A 20,797-nucleotide genomic window follows, 5' to 3' on the forward strand; every position below is an offset into this window, starting at 1 on the left:
CTGTTCGATTTGCTCCATCCAGATTCCTTCTAGCTTCACACTAACTTCAGCTTATAATATCAATTTCACCGAGAAATATATATATATATAAATATATAGAACATAACATGACACATAGAATCTGAATTGACAAGACTATGTTTTTTAATAGATGAAGTTATTCATTACATTATGGTTTTGGTCTTTGAACTTCTAGAATTTCAGTACTTTTTAAGTTTTTATCTACTTTTCATCTTGGATATTTAACTTCTAAAATCTCGATTTCAGTCCTTCGATATTTATTCTAAATTATTCAAAACGAATAATATCACTTTTATTTAGGTGCAGACTACATATGGAGGACTAAAATTGAGTTTTAAAAAGTTCGAGATTGAAATATAAATTGTTAAAAAGTTGAAGGAACAAAATAAAAGAGTGTGAATATGGTTACTAGTTTAGCGACCAATAGATGTGGCGCACGATCAACTTCGCTTTGCTAAAAGTTGCATTGTGACACCCTCTATCCAAAATTCCAAATGCAATGAAAGAGAACCATGAAAGTCTTTCTTTTTCTTTTTAATATCATCAAGCTTAACTTCAACGACTAATGGCAACCAATAGCTTCTTGGGAAAAAAAAGAGTAGCAAAAAGGAATATTACAAAGTGTTACAGAGAAAACCAATGCACAATGCAGGTAAAGAAAAGACCAAAAAGGAGATCAAATGGTAAAGGAGTCCTTTCAGAGTTGAGGTTCATAAATGAGTAAATGACACAAAGCCCAAGAGAGAGAGAGAGAGAGAGAGAGAGAGAGAGAGAGAGAGAGAGAGAGAGAGAGAGAGAGAGAGAGCAAATTGTGGAGGTTGGGGACACAAAAAATCAGTGCACAAATCCAGAGAAGATGAAAAGTTGTGTTGGTCTGCTAGTTTAAGTGCAACCAATAATACCTAAAAATAAGGGAAAAGTTTTGCATTTGGAGCTATACTATACAAGGATCATTGAGGAGTCATCTTAGCAATACTTTTTGAAGGTTTTCTGGCACTCCAAACCTTTGTCTGTAGCAATTATTGCAGCTCAAGATCTGCAATTTAAGGTAGGTGCTTTCTTTGGGTAGCAGTGGTAACTAATAACAGAGTTTTCTTCTTGCGTGTAGTGCAAGCATGGAGGTGGGATTGATGCAGAGGCAATGGGTCGAGTACACAAAATCGCTATTCATGGAGGTTAGAACAAAAGCTAGATCATCAAATCATAGATGGGGTTGGGTTTGTTTGTTCTATTAGTTTCGGTTTCTTGATTCTAGTGTTTGATTTCTGTTGTTTTTCTCTTTTGTTGGTGGGGAGACCAGGGTTTCTTGGACAGTCAGTTTATAGAGCTGCAGAAACTGCAAGATGAGGGAAACCCAGATTTCATAGTTGAAGTTGTGTCTCTTTTCTTTGAAGATTCTGAGAGGCTTATCAATGATCTAACCAGAGCTTTGTGAGACTTCTCAAGGCTTAATTTTGTATCTATGGGTTTCTCTTTCTTTTGATCTGGTTTTCCTGGAACTTTTGCCTAAAACACAAGGGTCTTTCTTTCCCTTGCCTTTTTTTTTTACAGAGATGAGGCTGATGTGGACTTTCAGAAGGTTGATGGCCATGTTCATCAGCTTAAAGGAAGCAGTTCCAGGTAGGGATGGACATCTTTTCAAAAATAGTTCAATGGATTTGATTGTAGAAGTTAACAACAGTTACTTCAGCATGTTTGGTCTAGAAAGTAAAGGGCTGTTGTTCATAATAGCTCCCAAACAGCCATTATTTTGCCTAATTTAAAGCACAGGGTGAGGAAAGTCTTCATTTGGCAGCTTGTGTTGGGCTATCTCTCACAGCCATTTTCGAACTCTAACATAGAATTGAATAAGATTCTCACAAGGAACTCTCAATTTTAGATCTGAAAACTCGACAGAATGAGAAGTTTTGTGGTTTTTTGTGGTTGACAGTGTAGGTGCACAGAGAATTAAAAATGTCTGTATTGCTATCCGCAGCTTCTGTGAGGAACAGAACATTGAGGGGTGAGTTCTTACTTTTTGAAGGCTATGCTGGGCTGTTATGATGCTTAGGTTTAAATACGGCTTTGTCCTTGAATTTGATCTACTTTTCATTTTGGTCCCTAAATTTTTAGAAGTTTGGTTTTGGAACTAGAACTTTTATCACTTTGGTTTTCTAACATTTAAAAGCTCAACTTCATATCATGAACAAAATCCAAAGTTTTTTCCTGTAGAGATCCTTTAACATATGTCCGGAATTGAATGAAATTAGCTTTATAAAAATAAGGAAAATTCTGGGTGCAGGTGCCTGAGATGTCTGCAACAATTAAAGCAAGAGACCTGTCTTGTGAAAAACAAGCTTGAGAATCTATTCAGGGTCAGTACATATGATTGTTACGAAAACTAGTGGATCATTCTCCTTAATCTCAACGAATTTATATGTCAATTGCAGATGGAGCAACAAATAGTGGCTGCTGGTGGGTCGATCCGTACAACAGAATTGGTATTCTAAAGTCTGTCAATATTCCCTAAAGGCGAGAGGAAACTTCTACAATTACAGTTCATGGGAGTGTTGTTTTTCCATTTTCTAGAGTATCGTTCTTTTGTTTGAAGAGATCTGTATGAAAGTTTAATGTGTGAGGAAGTGTTTTCTAAACCATGCCACTTTCCTACGTGATTGTCAAATGATAAAAAAAAAGGTTGTATTTAAAAATTCTGATGCAGTTCTACATTTACATTGTGAACAAGACTTAGCTTGGCATGTGGGTTTATAGATACTGGAGGATCCTTCTTTTTCAAGTTCAATGTAGAAGTATAAGGTCTATCAATCATGTTCGAATGTGGCCTTTCCACATGGAATAGATTATCAGGAGAGGATTTCTACGGCTGGTTTTAAGGGTAAGTTATACCAAAAGTATGAATATATATATAATTGTCAGCTACATTACTCCAGTAGTGAACACTAATACTAGATAAGAGACTGACCTAAGCAAGGTCAATGCCACTGGGAAAAAAATAACATGTACCTGAAAAGAAAGAAAAGATGCATATTCCCTGCCCCTCTATGAAGACAGATTTTGATCATTTATCTGGAAGAAAGATCTTTCCTCTTGAAGACTGTAACCTAAATTCTAGGATGTTTGAGCATTTCAAGGTGGATATTTGTAAAGAATTGTCATATGGCAGCTCAGTGTCAGAAATACTTTGATTTATGTGTAAATTTAAAAATTGTTAATGAATTTGGATAGAAACCAACACCACATGGTACTCATGTACCACGATGTTAAATATCTCATAGGGAGCATTTCAAAGAAGTATTTCTTCCATACTTTTTTTCCCCACCTGGCTCATCCTATAGCATAATGATAGAAATCATAAAAAACTTGAATAAAATGAAACAAAATGGTAAATTCTGTAACATATAAACATCAGAAGTTGGCAATAACTTTCCTCAGATAAAAGAGTAAAGGTTCTGCCTCTCAAGTCTCCACAATTTGATCTCTATGTTGCACATATGATTATGAATTTATGATTTTGACGCGAACCAAATTTCTCACACAAAGTGAAACAAGGCAAGGAAGATTTATATTAGGGTAACGAAAAGGCCTCTTTCCCAAGGATGGAAAATATTTTATTCAAGGTGATGTTTGCAGTAGCAGATTATGACATCAATCAAGACTGCTAAATTCTATAATTTATTTTGATTCTGTTTTTCCATGCAATATTGACCAACTAAGCAATGTTCCAGGTTTTCATAACATGAGGAGCAATCTAGTTTGACAGTTCATAATGTATGCTACCACATTTAAGCTTATTTTGTGTATTGGTATAGAAGGATGAACTTCAGAAACTGCTACTAGTTTAAGTCTTATCTGATTTCAAATTTTTATGAAGTTGGGATTGATAAGTTTGAGCTTCCATTATTTTGCGTTATGATATTTTTATATTGAAAATCAAGTTGGAATTCAGAAGTCAATCATATCTAGTGCCAGTCCATATTTCTCAGCTGGGATGGAGATTCTTGGGCTTCAGTTATCTAAGAGGGGAATAACACTATGCTAAAGATTTTAACCTGTTCGCCACAACCAACCAGATTCCAGAGTGCAAAGGATGGTCAAAATGTATCTTTTTCCCCCAAAAACCCAGATATTATAGCTTGCTCACTCATCCAAAATCTTAATTCTGAAATCAACTAGTCACCATTTATCATATCTACAGGGTTGGTTAACTAAGGGTCTTATGATGCGTCAAGTGTCAGATCAGAGGTTTCCTTATACCTTGATTGGGTGAAAGAGTGGGGATAAGTACAATTAATTTCGATCCGAATCTTCCTACAATACGCTACATTACTTCAGACTGTCGAGCTTGTATTGTAGACATGATTATCATACCAATATGCCCAAACCTTCACCAGAATTTTCTTTCCCATCTCTTGCAAGTTTACAAGGATGAGATGAGGTATGTAATTAAGTTATAGGTTCAAATACCTGGCACAAAGACAAAGGTAACAACTTATTTTGATATTCAGGACTGCCACAAGTCAAACAACAGGGACAAGTTATTTGCACATGGACAGAAGTTTGATACCAAGTGAGATTTGTCATGTTTGCAGTATTTGAGCCTATGAATAAAAAAGCACAATGAAACATGATTGCAAGCTGGTATAGGAGTACGACCTAAATTATATGGCTAATTATTAGCTCCGCCAAGTCTTAGTTCTATCTAGACAGGCTCAAATATATCCATCATTTCTTACAATTCGATTGTTGAAGCCTTCTCCATTATACTTCAATTAGTTGAATTTGATTGAAATCACTTCTTCAGCACTAGAATGCCCAATTTGCAAGTCAGTAACAAAAACCATCACAAAAAAACCACCGACATGTTTAGTTCTTATGGATATATTTCCACCATTACCAAATATTCAGTCAACTATAAATTCTCGTCCACGATATCAGCCAGTTTCGTTCATTTAAGATACATATTTGGATTTTTTTTTTTCCAGAGGGAAGGCAAAGATTAAAAACTAGCAATATCTAATTTTATGTCAGACGGAAGAAGTAGTTTACCGCGTCTCATGTACAAATATCACTATCCACAATATCCGAGTGACTGACGATGCATAATGGCAAACACCGAAGGCCGAACGATGATCCATTACGATTTCTTTACCTTCTTTTAACTAAATTGATTCAATAGGTGCTAATTCAGACATCATAACACGTTATTACGGGCAAAAATCCAGATCCGCTGATCAAACTTTACTAACAAATGTGAAACCATTCAATTCCCCCGGACTAATCACAATTCAAATAACTGAGATTTTTCACAAAACCTGATGAAGCAGCCTCCGAGTAGCAACCGATCCGACCTTCTTTTCATCATGGACGCCCGAGTCCGACTCGTCGTGGTACCATCCCACCGATTTCTGAGCTTCCAGAACGATCTGAGAGAGACCTGAAATACAGGTCCAAAACGAAGAATTCAAACTCCACGCAAAGCTCAGACGAACCTAAACACATAAATTTAACATTCAAATAACGCACCTTCTTTGACGGTCTGTTTGTTCTGGCGAATATCATGGACAGTTGCGGAAATTTTCCAGTACAGAGGACGACCGACATAGAAAATGACAAGGAGGAGGAGCACCACCATGAGAACGCGAAACGTAATCCTACCAGTCGACGACGCCATTGATTCCGGTGGCTATGTCTTGTAGAGAGAGAGAGAGACTGTGATCTATCAGAGTTCAGAGATTCCCGCGGTGCAGTTGAAATGCTTGGATCGGGCAAGAAAACGAAGATCAACGTTTTCCCCTTCGTATTTATTTATTTATTTATATCAGTTTCTATTTCTATTTGTTGATTTATTTATTTCATTTTATTTTTTTGTCTTATGCCAGTTGTTGTTTCGTTTAAAATTAAGTAAATATTGTTTTATTATTAAAATTTAAGAAAATTTTATTAAACGGGATATATATATATATATTTTTTTTTATAAAAAAAGATTAAACGGGATTTGACTTTGGATATATAGTATAACTTATAGGACAAAATTAGAGTTTTTACCCTTGAACTATAACTAATTTTTAAAATATCCCTTAACTTTTAATTAATTATTTTAAATTTAAGCATCAAGTAAACTCCAAACCAAAAAAATAATTAAAAAATACATTTGGTCTCTGTAAAATTTAACCACTGTATTTTCAAAATAATAATAGTTTAGTCTCTGGACCTTAGTATGTAACAATTTTTTTCTATATTTTAAATTTTGTAACAATTTAGTCCCTATCATAAAAAATCTCATCAAAGCTGAACTTCGGTTCGCCAGGGTCAACTCCTCGTTTTAGACCCACGTCGTCAAATTTTTTTTTTCATTTAACAATTTACTATTCATAAAGTATAAACGACACATTTAGTCCCTCGTTAATTTATTGACATGTATAAAAAATTTAACAAAAAGATTTATGATAGAGACTAAATCGTTATAAATTGGAAACTACAAGTACTAAATTGTTATATATTAAAGTTTAGGAATAAAATTGTTACCAATTTGAAAGTTCATGAACTAAATCGCTACAAATTAAATTTCAGAGACTAACTTGTTACTTTCACGAAAGTAAAATGATCAAATATGTTTTTTAACAAAAAAAAAAATTATGTGTATAGTTCAAAGATTAAATTTGTCTATGTATTTATAACAATATACTTTTTTTTTGGATTATTTAAGAAAGAATATAGTTTCAGAATGAACTTTGGTTTTTAACCTTTTTTTTTTCCTTTTGTTAACAATAGTTTTGGGTTGATTTAAGATGGTAAATAGTGAAAGACAGAAGGAAAGGCTAAGAAAGTAGGGTTTCATACAAATTTGAGTTACCATATTATCCATCGGTTTGTATGAGTTTATATTTTGTAAAAGTTAGGTAATGTAAAAAGTGAGATTTATAAGCTCAAATTCTAGGTTTATATAATTGGTATGATCTACAAATTTATAACTCATATTAAGAGACATAGAAACGACACCAAGATGAAGTGAAGTTAGAGATGTACTCTCCGTTTAACTGGATAGAAATTTTCTCTCTTGATCTCTGTCTCATTCTCCAATTTGGGTGACCGGAAGCTAGAGGAAAGTTTTTTTCTTTTATATATTTTTAAAATTCTCACCTTCTTCCCACCTTATAAATCCTATATCTAAAATGTGTTATTTTACATGCCTTCTTGTAGGATCTTATACCTTTAAAAAATACAGATGTCGTTGAAATTTGAAAATTAAACTTAATGATTTTATTTTGCGTATGATATTTGTGGACATTCCCATCTTCATATATCTATAAGTTCAACACTAACCTGAAAAGTAAATTGAAATTTCAATACAATTGCAAAATAATCATCAAAATAACATATATACTAATAAATTTTAGTAAAATGTTCTTGGTTAATTTAAACATTTGTTATAACTCCCGTGAAAAAAATAACATTTGTTATAATTATCTTTTTCTTTTTTATAAATTTTTTAAGAATATCCACTGACATCTACATATTTTATCGATATCTCAGTAAAATTGAGACCTTTGATTCTACCAAATATTAACCAACCAAAAATTAACCCTCCCTAAATTTGACAATAGAAGAAGAAAAAATATTTAAAAAAAACCCCAAAGTTCTAAATAAAACTTGATTTTCAATTCAAAGATTCAAGTCCTCTTATTTCTGGATTGATGCAGGCTTGGATTTCCTCCAATGTTTTCCCTTTGGTTTCTGGGACCAACTTGGCCACGAACACAATAGTTAACAAAGAGAAACCAGAATAAACAAAAAATGTCCCTGCAATCAAAAAGGAAAAAAAAAACATAAATTAATATCCACCACCATTATTATTTTATTATTATTATTATTATTATTTGTTTAAAGGTTAATTTCGTTGCTTTCAAATTTTTTATCTTGGTCTCTTTACTTTAATTTTTGTCTATTTTAATTTGTGTATTTTTGTGACTTCAATTTTGATTCATATACTTTTGAAACCAACTTCTTTTGGTCATTGTATTTTCTTTTTTATCTCATTTTTCAATCACAATCTCTACTCGACACTATATTCAATCAATTTCTTAAAATAGAGCATAACTTTGTATTAAAATAGTTTTTCACACTCATAAAATTTTGCATATAATGATCAAAATGATCACTTTTTAAAACTACACTGACTAAAATAGATGTTTTAAAAGTATAAGAATCAAAATGAACAAAAGTAAATCGTACAGCTATCTAATTAGACGTTTTAAAAGTATAAGAATAAAATGAACAAAAACTAAAAATATCGAGATCAAAATATTATTTAATTTTTTTTTTTATGTTGAAGAATATAAGATGAATGACCTGAAGAACTCCAACTCATTAGGAAGTTGAAGGTGTAAGAAACTGCCCAAGCACCTAACCAATTCACCAAAACTACTAAGCTCCCAGCAGCTCCTTTCACATGAATGGGGAAGATCTGTCATCAAAAGTAGTCCTTATAAGTTCTAGTAATTGCATTATTACTCTGATATCTCTTTGGTGTAACGATCAAAGGTATGAACCCTCGTATTTTTCGAGAGATAAATGCAAACTCTTAAGAAAGAGTTGTTTGACTCATCGTTTAGATTTATGAGTAAAAAGCTAAACCTATGTTTAGTTTATGCTTTAATGATCTCATGGATTATATGAGCCAATGTAATTAATAAACTAAGCGTCTACGTTGTTGCAAAATGCAAACTAAACTCGCCTCTTGTAATCTAATGACGGTTGCAAAGCGTCATGATAGGGCTCAGGCATCTCAAATGGGTACCAAGTTGATCACTCTTTTTTCGCAAAACGTACCCTTGTAATTTGATACAATTGCAAATACGTCTCCTATGGTTTAATGTTGGGACGTTAAGAAGAGGTGAATTTGCAATTCCATTAAACTACGATGACATCAACTATATTAGAAGTTAGGAGGTTGTTAAAAGCTTACCTCAGACATTATCACCCATGGAACAGCTCCCATTCCTATTGAGAAGGATGCTATATATGTCTGAATTTGAAAGTGAAGAAGTGTAAGTTGTGAAAACTCAATTTGGAGGTAATGTGAGGAAAAAAAAAACAACTAATCTTTATTAGATATTTGAAGTTTGTTACCAAAACTCCAGCAATGGCGAGAATCGGGACCCACCCGAGCAACAAGCCATGGTCCTACATATTGCAAAAGAGTTTACAAACAAGCTCGAGAAAGAAACTAAAAATGAAAACGTTACCAAATAGACTCAAAATGACGAGTTTCATTGTGATTTACTTACCTTGAGAAAGAAGGAAGCTCCCGCTAGAAAGCAACCTAAAAATGTGCCACTGGCTGACACCTTCAAATGCATAATTAGCCATCAAAAGGGCATCAAATTTTGCTCTTCTATCCATCTCATATTCTATCCATCTCATATAAGATTTCATTTAGAAGGAAGAAAAAAGATGAAAGATATGTTTACCATTATAAGCGGCTTTCGCCCTGACTTATCCATCAACATTGCACCGATTACCGTTATTGGAACCTGTTAAATAAGTTTCCATACTTAATATTTAAGGGCTTTTGCAATAATAACATATTTGACATAAACGATCATAAATATAAAGATCCTGTATACCAAGTAATATATATATATTATATATATATATATATATCAGTGATATATTTTATATTAGATATATTAATGATACAAAAAATTGTTATATTTTCAAATTATTTTTTCATGTACCTGAAAACAAGCATAAGAAATGGTTCCAGCTTTGCCTGATGAGGGGCCTGCAATTTTATACCAGAAGAATTAATGAGGAAAGAGAGAAGCCAGAGGAATGGAGAATAAGGCAATGTTTGAAAATTATACCAGCTAATGCAAAGGTTTCACTAGCATAGAAACCGATCCCGTTGATGCCTCCAAATTGTTGGAACACCATTAGCCCAACCCCGATCTAACAAGAATAGTCATCGATCAAAGCTCGGTTTAGAAAAACCGAACTCGAAATGGAGGAAATTTTACAATGCAGATGAAGAAACTTACAATAACGGGACGAATATATTTGCCTTGGAACAAATCTAGGAGTTTGGGTTTTGGAAGACTTTGCAGATTTTTGTTGTAGTCCTGTTAGTAAAATGAAGAGTTCGTTATTGAGAACAATACTTAAGTGTTTATCGGTTAGTACTTAAGTATGTGCTGACCGGTAATCTATCTTTATACTGATCGATAAGCAATTATCCTACTACAAATATCCATCGAAGTTTAATTTCGACGATGAAAATTGAGCGAATTACCTTGATTTCAGCGGCCTCATCTGAGATATCAGCATCTTTCCCACGAAGTCGCTGCAATGCAACTAGAAATCCTTTCTCATTGCCAACCTTTGCCTGCAAACAAGTAACCTTAAGTTCGTATTCGGTTTTTTTCTTTTCCGTTTTTGTTAAACGAATGCCTACGTTACCAGCCATCTCGGAGACTCCGGAACGAACCACAGACCGAGAATCAGAAAAATACATGGAACAACTCCTGCAAACCAACTTTCATTCTTCATCTTACACTTTTATTTACATGATGTTATATAACATCATCTTAACTAACTTAACTGACTATAATGTATGATAGAGAAAAAGAACTTACCAGTTAAAGCAAGTGTTCTCCATGATACCATAGTTCCTAACAAGAAGGCAACCGACGAGCCCGTAACGATCATAAGCTGCAGACCGCAAAATGGAAGATGGAAATAAGACATATTTCGATTTGCCAAGAAAACAATTAAGGATCCGTTAGATAACATAACCATTTTTGTTTCGTTTAAGCTTGTTTGCTAACAATTTATTTGTTTCTAAAACGTGATGAAGAAAAAAGGTTTTTATCTTCTCCACCTGATTGAGTGTTGTGAGGCCTCCCCGTAGATTCTTCGGTGCTATTTCCGCTATGAATACTGGGACCTGTTGTTGTATATTTACAAGTTTTGACAATTTCAACATGAAGAATTCATTAAAAAAGAAAGAAAACACTAGAGGCATGGCTAAAATGCAAAGAGAAAGAAGAATTAGAATGTTTAGTGGCCAAACATTACCACATAGGAGAAAATTCCAATCCCATAACCAGTGAGAAGCCTTCCAAAGTCCAGGGATAAAGCTCCCTGTGGTAGAATCACAGACAAAACCATACAAGAAATTTCAGTAGGATGATATTTTGCTTATTCTTTCTCAAGAATCATGTGTTCATAACATGCATATAGCTCGTACCGTCGACAGATAAACAGCGAGCCAACCCGTAATGCAGAAGGTAGCCGAAATTCTCATAGCCTGAACATACCACCAAGTTTATTGGTACATTGAAAATATAGGTTAAATTACAAGTTTAGTCTCTGAACTTTCATGTCGTGTCTAACAAGATTCTAATCTTTTTAATTTTATGTCTAATAGATTTTTAAATTTTAAAAAACTGTCGTATAGGACTCCAACAAAAAATTGAAGTATACTTTTAAAATGTTGAGGACCTATTAAACACAGTTCTGAAAGATTAGAGACTAAACTTGTAGCTTAACTTAAAATCTATCTAACTTACCCCTTTTCGGCCGATGAAGTCTGCAATCGGACCGCTCGTAACAGCACCAACCATTGCTCCAATTGTTAATATTGAGCCAAACATAGAGTACTGTCAAGTCATTAAGGCTGAAGAAAGTTAGAAGTGAGGAAAAATCTGAAACTAATTTTGTAAAGAGATAGAAATGGACCTGAGCCAGAGAGAGATGAAGTTCTTCCCTGATCACAGATTGAGTTGGTGCAGAGTAGCCCACCTGCCAAAAGTATAACATAAGCTCAACAAATACTTCTTATTTTTGTTTCCCTTTTTTCATATTTTGTTATCTGGTTCCAAAAGGAAAAAGGAAGATTCACTCACAAATCATCGAAAACCCGAAAAAACAAAAAAAACTGTAAACTAAGTTTACCTTTCGTTTTCTATTTTTGAATATTAAATTTATAAATAGAGAAATATTTATCTCACGCATAGTAACCTCAGATGATGTCAACATCCCAGGATCGTGTCGTGAGTTACAGGAAAATTCCCACAACTTAATCATGAGATAAATATTCTTCTTATGAACACTACTTTTACCTCTGTAATCCTTTGTTCTCTAGTCTGCTTTCTTAAAAAAAGAAAAAAAAAATTTGAAATTTATTTTTTAAGAAAGATAAAAAAAAAACCATACAACTATTGTAAGGAAAGCAAGCGAAGATAACTTTCAAAAACAAAAAACTAAAAACGAAATGGGACCGTTAAGGATTCCATATTGAAAAGACAAGGAACCTAACAAAGGTTTATAACGGACATGGATTACTTCTCTCATTGCCAATTGATTTTGAGATGAAATCCCATGAATATTGATACGGTATCAGAGTCCAAAAAGTTGAAACGAGTATCGGGTCAATAAATGGGATATGGCCAAGATCGATAAGTCAAAAGAGTCACGATTTTGAGGAAACATGTTTAGGCTCCCACGTTGAAAAGAAAAAGAACCTTGCAAAGGTTTATAATAAACTTGGACTACTCTATTTGGTTTTGATATTGAACTCCATGAATATTGATAACTAACAATAGTACGAAAAAGTTTGTGAAAACAGAACTTACACACGATCCGAATTCAAAAGAACCACAAACAGCAACCAATGTGCAGAGCAAGACCATCCACATGGAGGGCTCTCTTGGTGAAGCAGAGAAAAGAGGCTCTTCCAAGCCCTTAAGGCCATTGTTTTCACCATTTTCAACATCCTTGAGCTGCTCAATGGCCATGGCAGTCTCCAAGAGCTGAGAGGAAGAGGAAAGAAAAGACAGTAGTTACTAGTCAGCAGAGGATAGTGAAGAGAGTAGCAAATTATTGTAGCTTATAAAGAAGGTTGTGGAAATGGCAAGTGGATATTTGAAGGATTTTTGTACAGTTGTGTAGAAATGAACCATCACCCACAGATGACAGATCTGGATTTGCATATGGGCAAAGCTGTCACTGACGTGGAGATTATTACAGCTGCTGGTTTGATGTTGTAAGAGGATCAAATTCCCTGTCACTGTACAACAAACAAACATACAATCATTGAGTGTCTTTTTAAAACACATCTTTCTGTTCCTCTATGACACAGCCTACTCACAAGATACTGATAAGTTGATAACAAAGATTTTCTTTAAAAAAAGAAACAAAATATTGATTTTAAAATTAAAAATATCTGTGTAGATTGATAAAGGACGGTCCTAATTTTTTTATCTAATAATTTAAAGGTTAAGTTTAGTTAGAGTTGTGTCTTATATGCTCCATAAACTTTAAAAGATGTCTCAATTTTTTTTCCTAGCAGATTCTTGAACTTTGTCTGATAGGTTATAAACTTTTGATTTTGTGTCTAATAGATCTATAACTTATTAAAAAAGGATAAGTTTAGAGTCTTCCTAGACAGAAAATTCAATTTTGTGCTAAAAAAGTTTGTAGATTAAAAGTAATTAAAAAGTTCATAAATTTATTAGATACAAAATTAAAAATAAAAAATTTAAAGTTTAGAGACCTATTAGACACAAACAATTAAGATATTAAATCTTAGTATGTGGTCCACATGATTTGAACACATTCTCTCTAAAGAGTTTCGAACTCGTGACATTTTTGTCGGAATAAATGTTTTAACTAATTAAGCTTATGAACCAAAAAAACATAAAAATCAAATATATTATTCTGAAAAGGTAAAAGCAATTAACCATGATTTCTTCCTCATCCAATGCATGTTCTATGCCATCTGCATTCTACACTGCTCCTTTCAGTATATGGATTACTCCCATTATTGTGGATATGCTTTTTTTTTTCTTTTGAGAATGATACATCAAATACATTTATAAGTTATTCAAATCAACTGATCTCCACGAGTTGACGTAAACAAATCGAGCATATACTCGATAGATATCGATTTTCCATATCAACTTTTGAATTGTAAAGAAAAAAATCACCAGATATCTTTGAACAGGATAACTTCAAGAAGCAAAAGAGATGGTTGCTCATGAAAATAATCCAAAAGGGGCAGCCAAAGATCGGTTTATCTTCTGTTTGCGATAGTGTATCGGGTTCGCAATCCGACACATACAGAAAACAGTGCATTTTTCTGAAGAAACAAGCTTAATTCAGAGAGGGTAGGCAACAACAACAGTACTTAGATCATTGCAGACAATAAATTTTATTGGAATGAGTTTTACACATATGGGGGAAAATCATTCTAAGGGACATCCTTTCTCAAATGCTTCCTGCTCTTTGCGACATAAATCGAACTCGTTAGTATTGTAGTACATGCAACCGACATAAGCATCCATCTCTTTCGTGCACCTTTGATGAAGATCTTTAAGCCTGCAAACAGAAGCAGAATTTAGGTTAATTATGGGATCGATATGGCGAGTGATTGAATGATGGGATATAATGCATGGGCAAGAGAATTTAATTGATGCAATGAAAGGATGGCTCACTCACAAAAGATCCAGCTAAAAAAGTGATAAAGAACGGTGTAAGAGCGTATAAGGCAAAAGTAGACAATAGTACTTGTGATAAGACGTGGACCCAGCCAACCAGGAGAAAAAATATCAATCACGGTAAAAAAAAATAAAGTAAAGGATATCAGCCAAATAAAAAACAATTAGGATTCTTCATTCTTTTGGCTAAATTACAAAAAAATATACATATAAAATAAAAAATAATAAAAGACCTAGTTTCAATACTATCTTATGAGCAAACCTCTCTAAATATTTTGAACGGAAACGTGACATAAAATAGGGGTACTCACGAGGGGAAAAAACCAGAAATGGGAACTGAGGGAATCTGAAACAAACCCTAGTTGGTAAGAGGGGGGCACAAGAAGGAATTAAGAATTTACAGAACTTGAAAGAGAAAGAGTACTTGAAGAGTGAAATCAAAAGCTAATTACCCCTTAATTAAGAAATTGAGAGTTGATTTCTTAGAGCCCGTTTGGTAACATTCTCGTTTCCAATTTTCTTAATAAATCTAAACATTTTACAACTAAATTTATTTCTTGTTCCTACCTTTTTTTTTTTGGAACATCCTCAAAATTGTACAGAAATTTTGAGAACAATCAAAACAAATTTTTCTTTTCTTGTTCTCATTTTCAATTTTTTCCAAAACATAAATAAAAAGATTGTTATATCATATTTGAATTCTAGGAGGTTGAAACCATGTAAAATATTTTTCTTCATTAAAAAGCAAAGAAATAGAAACAAGAAACAGGAACGTTACCAAACGAGCCCTTAGAAATTAATTACCCCTTGTGTGTTTCTATGTTGTTTTTCTCGGTGTTCAGTAAGAATCTGACCACCAAAAGAAAAGAAAGTAACAACCCAACTGTGCTGAAAAAACCCACCCAGCTGCAAATGGGATTTCTGGAGGGAAAGAATAGGTTGAAGAGAGAAAAAAGGGTGTTCCCTTTTCTGGACAAGCCAAAGGGGCAAAATTTCTTAAACATGTGATGTACCTAAAAGAACAAAAAATTCTGTCATAATTCACAAACAATCATGAAGACACGAACATCTTCAAATGGTTTTGGGCAAACTTTCTCAAACATTTTCCCCCCTCTTTCTCGAAATTTTATGCAAGAATTTGGGCAATCATCTTCTCTCTTCATATTGAACGTTTCAATATCCCCAAATGCCGTTGTTGGATCGAGAAAATAAGTCTCAATTTTACTCTAAAAGTCTTCTTTTTCCATTGTCAACCGAGTTTGCTTCTCTGCCATCTACCCAATTTTTCCTTAATCCTAGCTTCTTCCAAATTTTCTCTCTTTTCATAATTAATCCAAGCAAGTTTCTACATTAATTGTCACGTCATTCTAGATTCTATTTTTTTTATATTTGTGTATCTGGACCAGCTTACGCGCACCTCGACTATTCACGAGCCAACTGCATGACCCTACTACATTTGGTTAACAAGGAAACTCGTAGGATATTAAATCCTAGGTAGGTGGTCACCATGGATTGAACTCATTCCCTTTTTACAATTGTCACGTCATTCTAGATTCTAGGTTTTGCCAAGCCAACTTTCCGTTCAAAATATTAATGGATGTTAGATCAAATGGTAATTTTGAAATGTTTATGAAATGTCGAGGATAGTATTGTAACCTTATTTATTTAATTTTTTTATAATTGGGAGTCGGAGCTTTACTCCCCTATACCTAGGGGCACCTGCGCCCGCCCCAAGACTTGTACCCAGGAGACATCAAGGGTTTTTGGTATTAAGCTCACAAAAAGATTCAAACTTGAGACTACTAAGCCGATATGACCAAGAGACTTCAAACCCTTGCCAACTGGACTGTCCTTTGGGGGCGATAGCATTGTAACTTTAGAAAAGATAGAGATATTTTGGAAACAAATGGCAGAGTTGAAGGGGTTTTTTGTAATTTAGCCTCATTATTTTAATAAGCTATCGAATGAATAGATTTTTTTTTTTTTTTAGGAGAAACAGATTTCATTAATGTAATGAAATGGTAAAGAAATACAGAAGGGGAAGATCCCAAACCAATGGAGTTAAAAAAGGCTCTCCAATTGGTTAAAAGAGAGACAAAGCTATATTGTTCAAAGCTATAGTGTCTATCGAATGGATAGTTAATGACTATTCAGCAGCAATCACGAAATATGCAGAATGATGATTATGGAAACAATAACTTGAGATTCAATATAACTGGATATTTATAATGAAATTGCATTCATCCATCTTGCATCAGAATTAGATTAAAATTCATCATTCCACCAATATAAATTCAATGCATTGCAGTTGGCTAATACTTCACGCAAGATATCAAACAAATAAAATTATAGAACATAGTAAACAATAAATCAGAATATCAAGACGATAACACAATGCCTTCTGGAGTCATACCTTTCTATATAGTTTAGGCTAAATATACGAAATGATCTATCATATTTTAGGTAATTCTCAACTTGATTCTCAATCTTTAAAATTCTCAATTAGATCCTTCCATAAATTTTTTTAACAAAAAGTTGATGTATCATTAAATTATTGTTTTATTTATCATATTTAAACACACGAGAAATACCTAAACATGCCACTTAGAAGAAAAAATGAATTTTGTTAATGGGTGGGTTGGATTCTTTTTTATTACATGTTGGATTTCATGAGTCAAGTAGCATTTGAATAGCATGTCTGCATATCCAAATATGTTAGTAAAACAACAATTTAATGACGATTCAATTTTTTATTAGCAAAATTTAAAAAGAATTTCATATGATAATTTTTAAAACATCAAGGGTAAATGACCAAATTGAGAATTACCTAAAAGATTAAGGACCATTTTATATGTTCTAGCCTTCAAATGTGGCGTACTTGTTTAATGAATCAAGCATCCGGGGCTTCAATTTGAACTGATCATACTATTAAACTCTCTAATTCAATGTATTTAAGTGAAGTAACATCTCTTCATTCTACCACCCAATACTAGTTTTATATTTCCAAACACATATTCAACCACTGAAAATGAAATGCCAGGGTAATTGCTTGGTGGAGTTGCGTTCCTTGTGGCTTGAACCCAAGACCTCAAGGATATTCCTTGAAGCCCCAAGCTATCCTTGAGGATACAACAGAAGCAACTAATATTCAGATAAGCAGTCAAGTTAAATGTTCGCCAATCAAGCATTTAGCCGTTCAAGCAAAAGCTACTGCCCCTACGAATTGCGGAATTAAAATTGTTCATGGTCATCTAACCTCCAAGCACATATGTCTAACAACATTTCATTTGGTATTCGCAATCTTCAACAACCACGATATTATAATCTAAAACCCAAAGAGCGATTAAAGTAAATGTAAATTTGGAACATCTCCACGGTCTATTATCTCCATCTTGCACCTAAGCTAAAGTCTAAAGCAACCTACAAGTGAGTGACCTCAGAATAGTAACCATGTACACGATCAGATTAGTCAGATAAAAGGTTATAAAACTAAGATTTTATCCGCACCAGTACCCAATCATTTCTATGTCAAATCTAAGAAATATCGCTTTTTTATTTTCCTAAATTTCTAATCCTCTATTTGCTAAGTTGTTAGCGGATCAGAAGATGATCATATGATTACTAAAGCAATGTATTTCCTAATTCTCTATTTGCTAGCAGATCGAAGACGATCATATGATAACTAAAGCAATTCAAAATTTCCAAATGTGGTAGTTCCGGAGCAATCCGAAGGAAATCAAGCACCCATAGAAACCAGAACCAACGAAAAATGGCAAATCAATAATTCGGCTCAGAAAAGAACAAAAGGTTATTCACTTACAGAGAAAGGACGCAGCGAGTGACTTGTTGGCCTTTGTCGAGGCATTTCTCCGGGTTCGCATCCTTCTTTTTGCACTGGAGGTATGCCACATTCTCCGATCGACACATGTTCGCAATGTGCTTTGCCGACGACATTAGCACCGCCGATGTAGGAATTGGCTCTCCTGCAGCATCTACTGCGCTCGCCATCTCTAATTCGAGCAATTTCTGGTTTCCCCAAGGAAAAACAACAGCAAATAGATAATTTAGTGTGGTACCATCGCAAAAACATCAAAAATTTTGCTTGTAAATCATGGAATCAAAAGACATTCAAATCATATTTTCTTCTATTCTTATCAACCGAACGAATTGCTCTCGTTACGAATAGAAAATCCAAAGAAAACTGAAATAGAAAACTTCGTTTCAGAATCGGGGAAATAGTCAAACCTTTCAATCCACTGGGTCGAGTTCTGTAAGTTAAGTGTGAGAATCTGAGAGAGGATGCAGATCAGACCGAGTGAAGGGATTACAGAGTGTTAGGGTTAATGATGATATCTTGCACAGGAATGACAGGAAGGCAAAGTTAGTAATATTAATTTTGATAGGAGGGTATTTATGTCCAAATTGTTTATTATACCGGAAATTAGGGTATACGACTCCTTTGATAATTTATTTTGGATGAATGATCCCTTTTAGAAAAAACTAATCTATTCCCATGTGTGCACGTATAAATTTTTTTTAATTATAAAGTAATTTAAATTTTATATAGTTTCACGTAAAATATTTTAAGTATAATTATTTTAAAAATAATTAAGATTAATTTTTATATATATTTATTATTATTGACAGCTAATTACTAATAATAAAATGTACTATTTATAATTATTTTTAAAATATACTATTATAGTTAATTGTTAATGATATATTTTGTAAATAAATAAATTAAAAGTAAAGGAAAAAATTATATATTAATAAAAAAGTAAATAGATATTTTAATATTTTTATTTTTAAATTATTTCAACCTAATATGATCCTTTATTTTATTTTTTTTAATATTTTGTTTGTTTATTAAATATTTGTTTAGGGCTGACATTTTGTTGTATATGTTGAATTTTTTAACTAAAACTAAATTATTTTATTGATTTAATTTTATATTATAATTAAAATTATTAAAGAAAAATTCTTCAAATTATATTATTAGAAAATAAAATGACCAAAAATTTTATATTCCACCTTTTACAATTCTATACAAATTATTGTTTATAATTAATTTATTAATTAAACATTTTTTTATATACTGACTTCTATGATTGTTTTTTTTTTCAACAATAAGAACATGAGCTTGTAATTATCTATATTTTAAACAAATATTCTAAATAAAATTGCTAAAAAAAACATTCCAAATAAAAAAAAATACACTAAACAATAAAAAACATTAGTAACAAAAAAAAAGTCCAAATCCTAAACAAAACAAAATTGCTAAAAAAAGAAACATTCCAAATAAAAAACACATTAATTAGAAAAATAACAATAGTACAAAAAAAATCTAAGTACTCACTATACACTCATCTTTTAGAGTAAATATGTTCATTCTTGAAGATTGTTTGACAGATACTATTATTCAACTTTGTAAAATTGTGGAATGGTAATGTTACAAACTAGTATTCGAGATATGTAGATTCAACATATGCCTCTATTGCAACTTGATGAATATGTCACAAATATCTCGAGATGTTTTCAAGATTGAATCATCTTTGGAGATGTTTCAAGGAACTAAGAATAAAAAAGTATTGAAACTTGTGAAAAACATGTAGAAGAAAACCTATTTTTATAGTAATAGAGGATAAAACGTTACAAAAGCTTTTCAAATTCTAAAACTCTTGAAATTCTAGTATGAATTTTAATTAAAGAAAAAATTAATTTTATGTTGTTGGAAAACTTTTTGCATTCTAACCTTTTATATTCCATGCATTTATAGTATTGATAATTAATAATTAATAATTAATAATTAATAATTAATTTAATATTTGTAATAATATATTAATGGCATAATTTGTAAATTTGTAAATTTAGTAAAGGGCAAAAGTGTCCAAAAATGTTTTTCCTACCTCCTACCTTTTTAATATAATATAGATATAGATTAGTTTCTGACCCTATTCTCCTTATTATTTTTTTCACTCATTTTCTAATTTTTAAATGTGAAATCATTGTAGTACCATATTTTAAAATCAACAATTTCTCCCTCCTCAATAAAATAAATAAAAAAAAATTCTTTTCAATTTTGTTTAAAAAATATAACTTTTAAACTTTAAAAATCAATTATGAATAGAAAAAAGTCTAACTCAAATATTTAATTAAAAATTTAAATGTCCGAGATTTTATTGACAACAAATAGGACCAAGAGGAGAGGGAAGACAAACAAAAAAAAACTGACCCGGATCGGGATCCGCACCAATCAGTCCAATTTTTTTTCTTCTCTT

The 20,797-nt window shown here is 32.5% G+C and overlaps 4 protein-coding genes across 4 annotated transcripts; 1 reads left to right on the plus strand and 3 right to left on the minus strand.

Annotated features, from left to right (window-relative positions):
* The first annotated feature begins 693 nt into the window (after positions 1 to 693).
* On the plus strand, positions 694 to 2,745 carry AHP1 (histidine-containing phosphotransmitter 1). The gene is made up of 7 exons (XM_022282863.2): positions 694 to 1,006; positions 1,130 to 1,196; positions 1,322 to 1,452; positions 1,573 to 1,641; positions 1,952 to 2,023; positions 2,303 to 2,375; positions 2,451 to 2,745. The coding sequence occupies exons 2-7, from the start codon at positions 1,137 to 1,139 to the stop codon at positions 2,508 to 2,510; spliced, it is 465 nt and encodes a 154-aa protein (XP_022138555.1). The 5' UTR covers positions 694 to 1,006; positions 1,130 to 1,136; the 3' UTR covers positions 2,511 to 2,745.
* Positions 2,746 to 4,881: 2,136 nt separating this feature from the next.
* LOC111009689 (Low-density receptor-like protein) lies at positions 4,882 to 5,810 on the minus strand. The gene is made up of 2 exons (XM_022282864.2): positions 5,545 to 5,810; positions 4,882 to 5,455 (listed from the first exon to the last, which is right to left on the minus strand). The coding sequence occupies exons 1-2, from the start codon at positions 5,690 to 5,692 to the stop codon at positions 5,325 to 5,327; spliced, it is 279 nt and encodes a 92-aa protein (XP_022138556.1). The 5' UTR covers positions 5,693 to 5,810; the 3' UTR covers positions 4,882 to 5,324.
* Positions 5,811 to 7,474: 1,664 nt separating this feature from the next.
* LOC111009686 (sugar transporter ERD6-like 16) lies at positions 7,475 to 12,893 on the minus strand. The gene is made up of 18 exons (XM_022282862.2): positions 12,657 to 12,893; positions 11,761 to 11,823; positions 11,592 to 11,681; positions 11,270 to 11,329; positions 11,098 to 11,163; positions 10,901 to 10,966; positions 10,656 to 10,731; positions 10,480 to 10,544; positions 10,313 to 10,405; positions 10,062 to 10,142; positions 9,888 to 9,972; positions 9,759 to 9,805; positions 9,492 to 9,554; positions 9,309 to 9,368; positions 9,151 to 9,204; positions 8,987 to 9,046; positions 8,371 to 8,485; positions 7,475 to 7,821 (listed from the first exon to the last, which is right to left on the minus strand). The coding sequence occupies exons 1-18, from the start codon at positions 12,816 to 12,818 to the stop codon at positions 7,679 to 7,681; spliced, it is 1,449 nt and encodes a 482-aa protein (XP_022138554.1). The 5' UTR covers positions 12,819 to 12,893; the 3' UTR covers positions 7,475 to 7,678.
* Positions 12,894 to 14,066: 1,173 nt separating this feature from the next.
* Positions 14,067 to 18,922, minus strand: LOC111009549 (Cox19-like CHCH family protein). The gene is made up of 3 exons (XM_022282663.2): positions 18,765 to 18,922; positions 18,340 to 18,545; positions 14,067 to 14,400 (listed from the first exon to the last, which is right to left on the minus strand). The coding sequence occupies exons 2-3, from the start codon at positions 18,525 to 18,527 to the stop codon at positions 14,268 to 14,270; spliced, it is 321 nt and encodes a 106-aa protein (XP_022138355.1). The 5' UTR covers positions 18,528 to 18,545; positions 18,765 to 18,922; the 3' UTR covers positions 14,067 to 14,267.
* Positions 18,923 to 20,797: the final 1,875 nt, after the last annotated feature.

This window comes from Momordica charantia, assembly GCF_013281855.1.
Source record: "Momordica charantia cultivar OHB3-1 chromosome 7 unlocalized genomic scaffold, Mcharantia_2.0 BLBB01000007.1, whole genome shotgun sequence".
In the NCBI taxonomy this organism is placed as follows: Eukaryota; Viridiplantae; Streptophyta; class Magnoliopsida; order Cucurbitales; family Cucurbitaceae; genus Momordica; species Momordica charantia.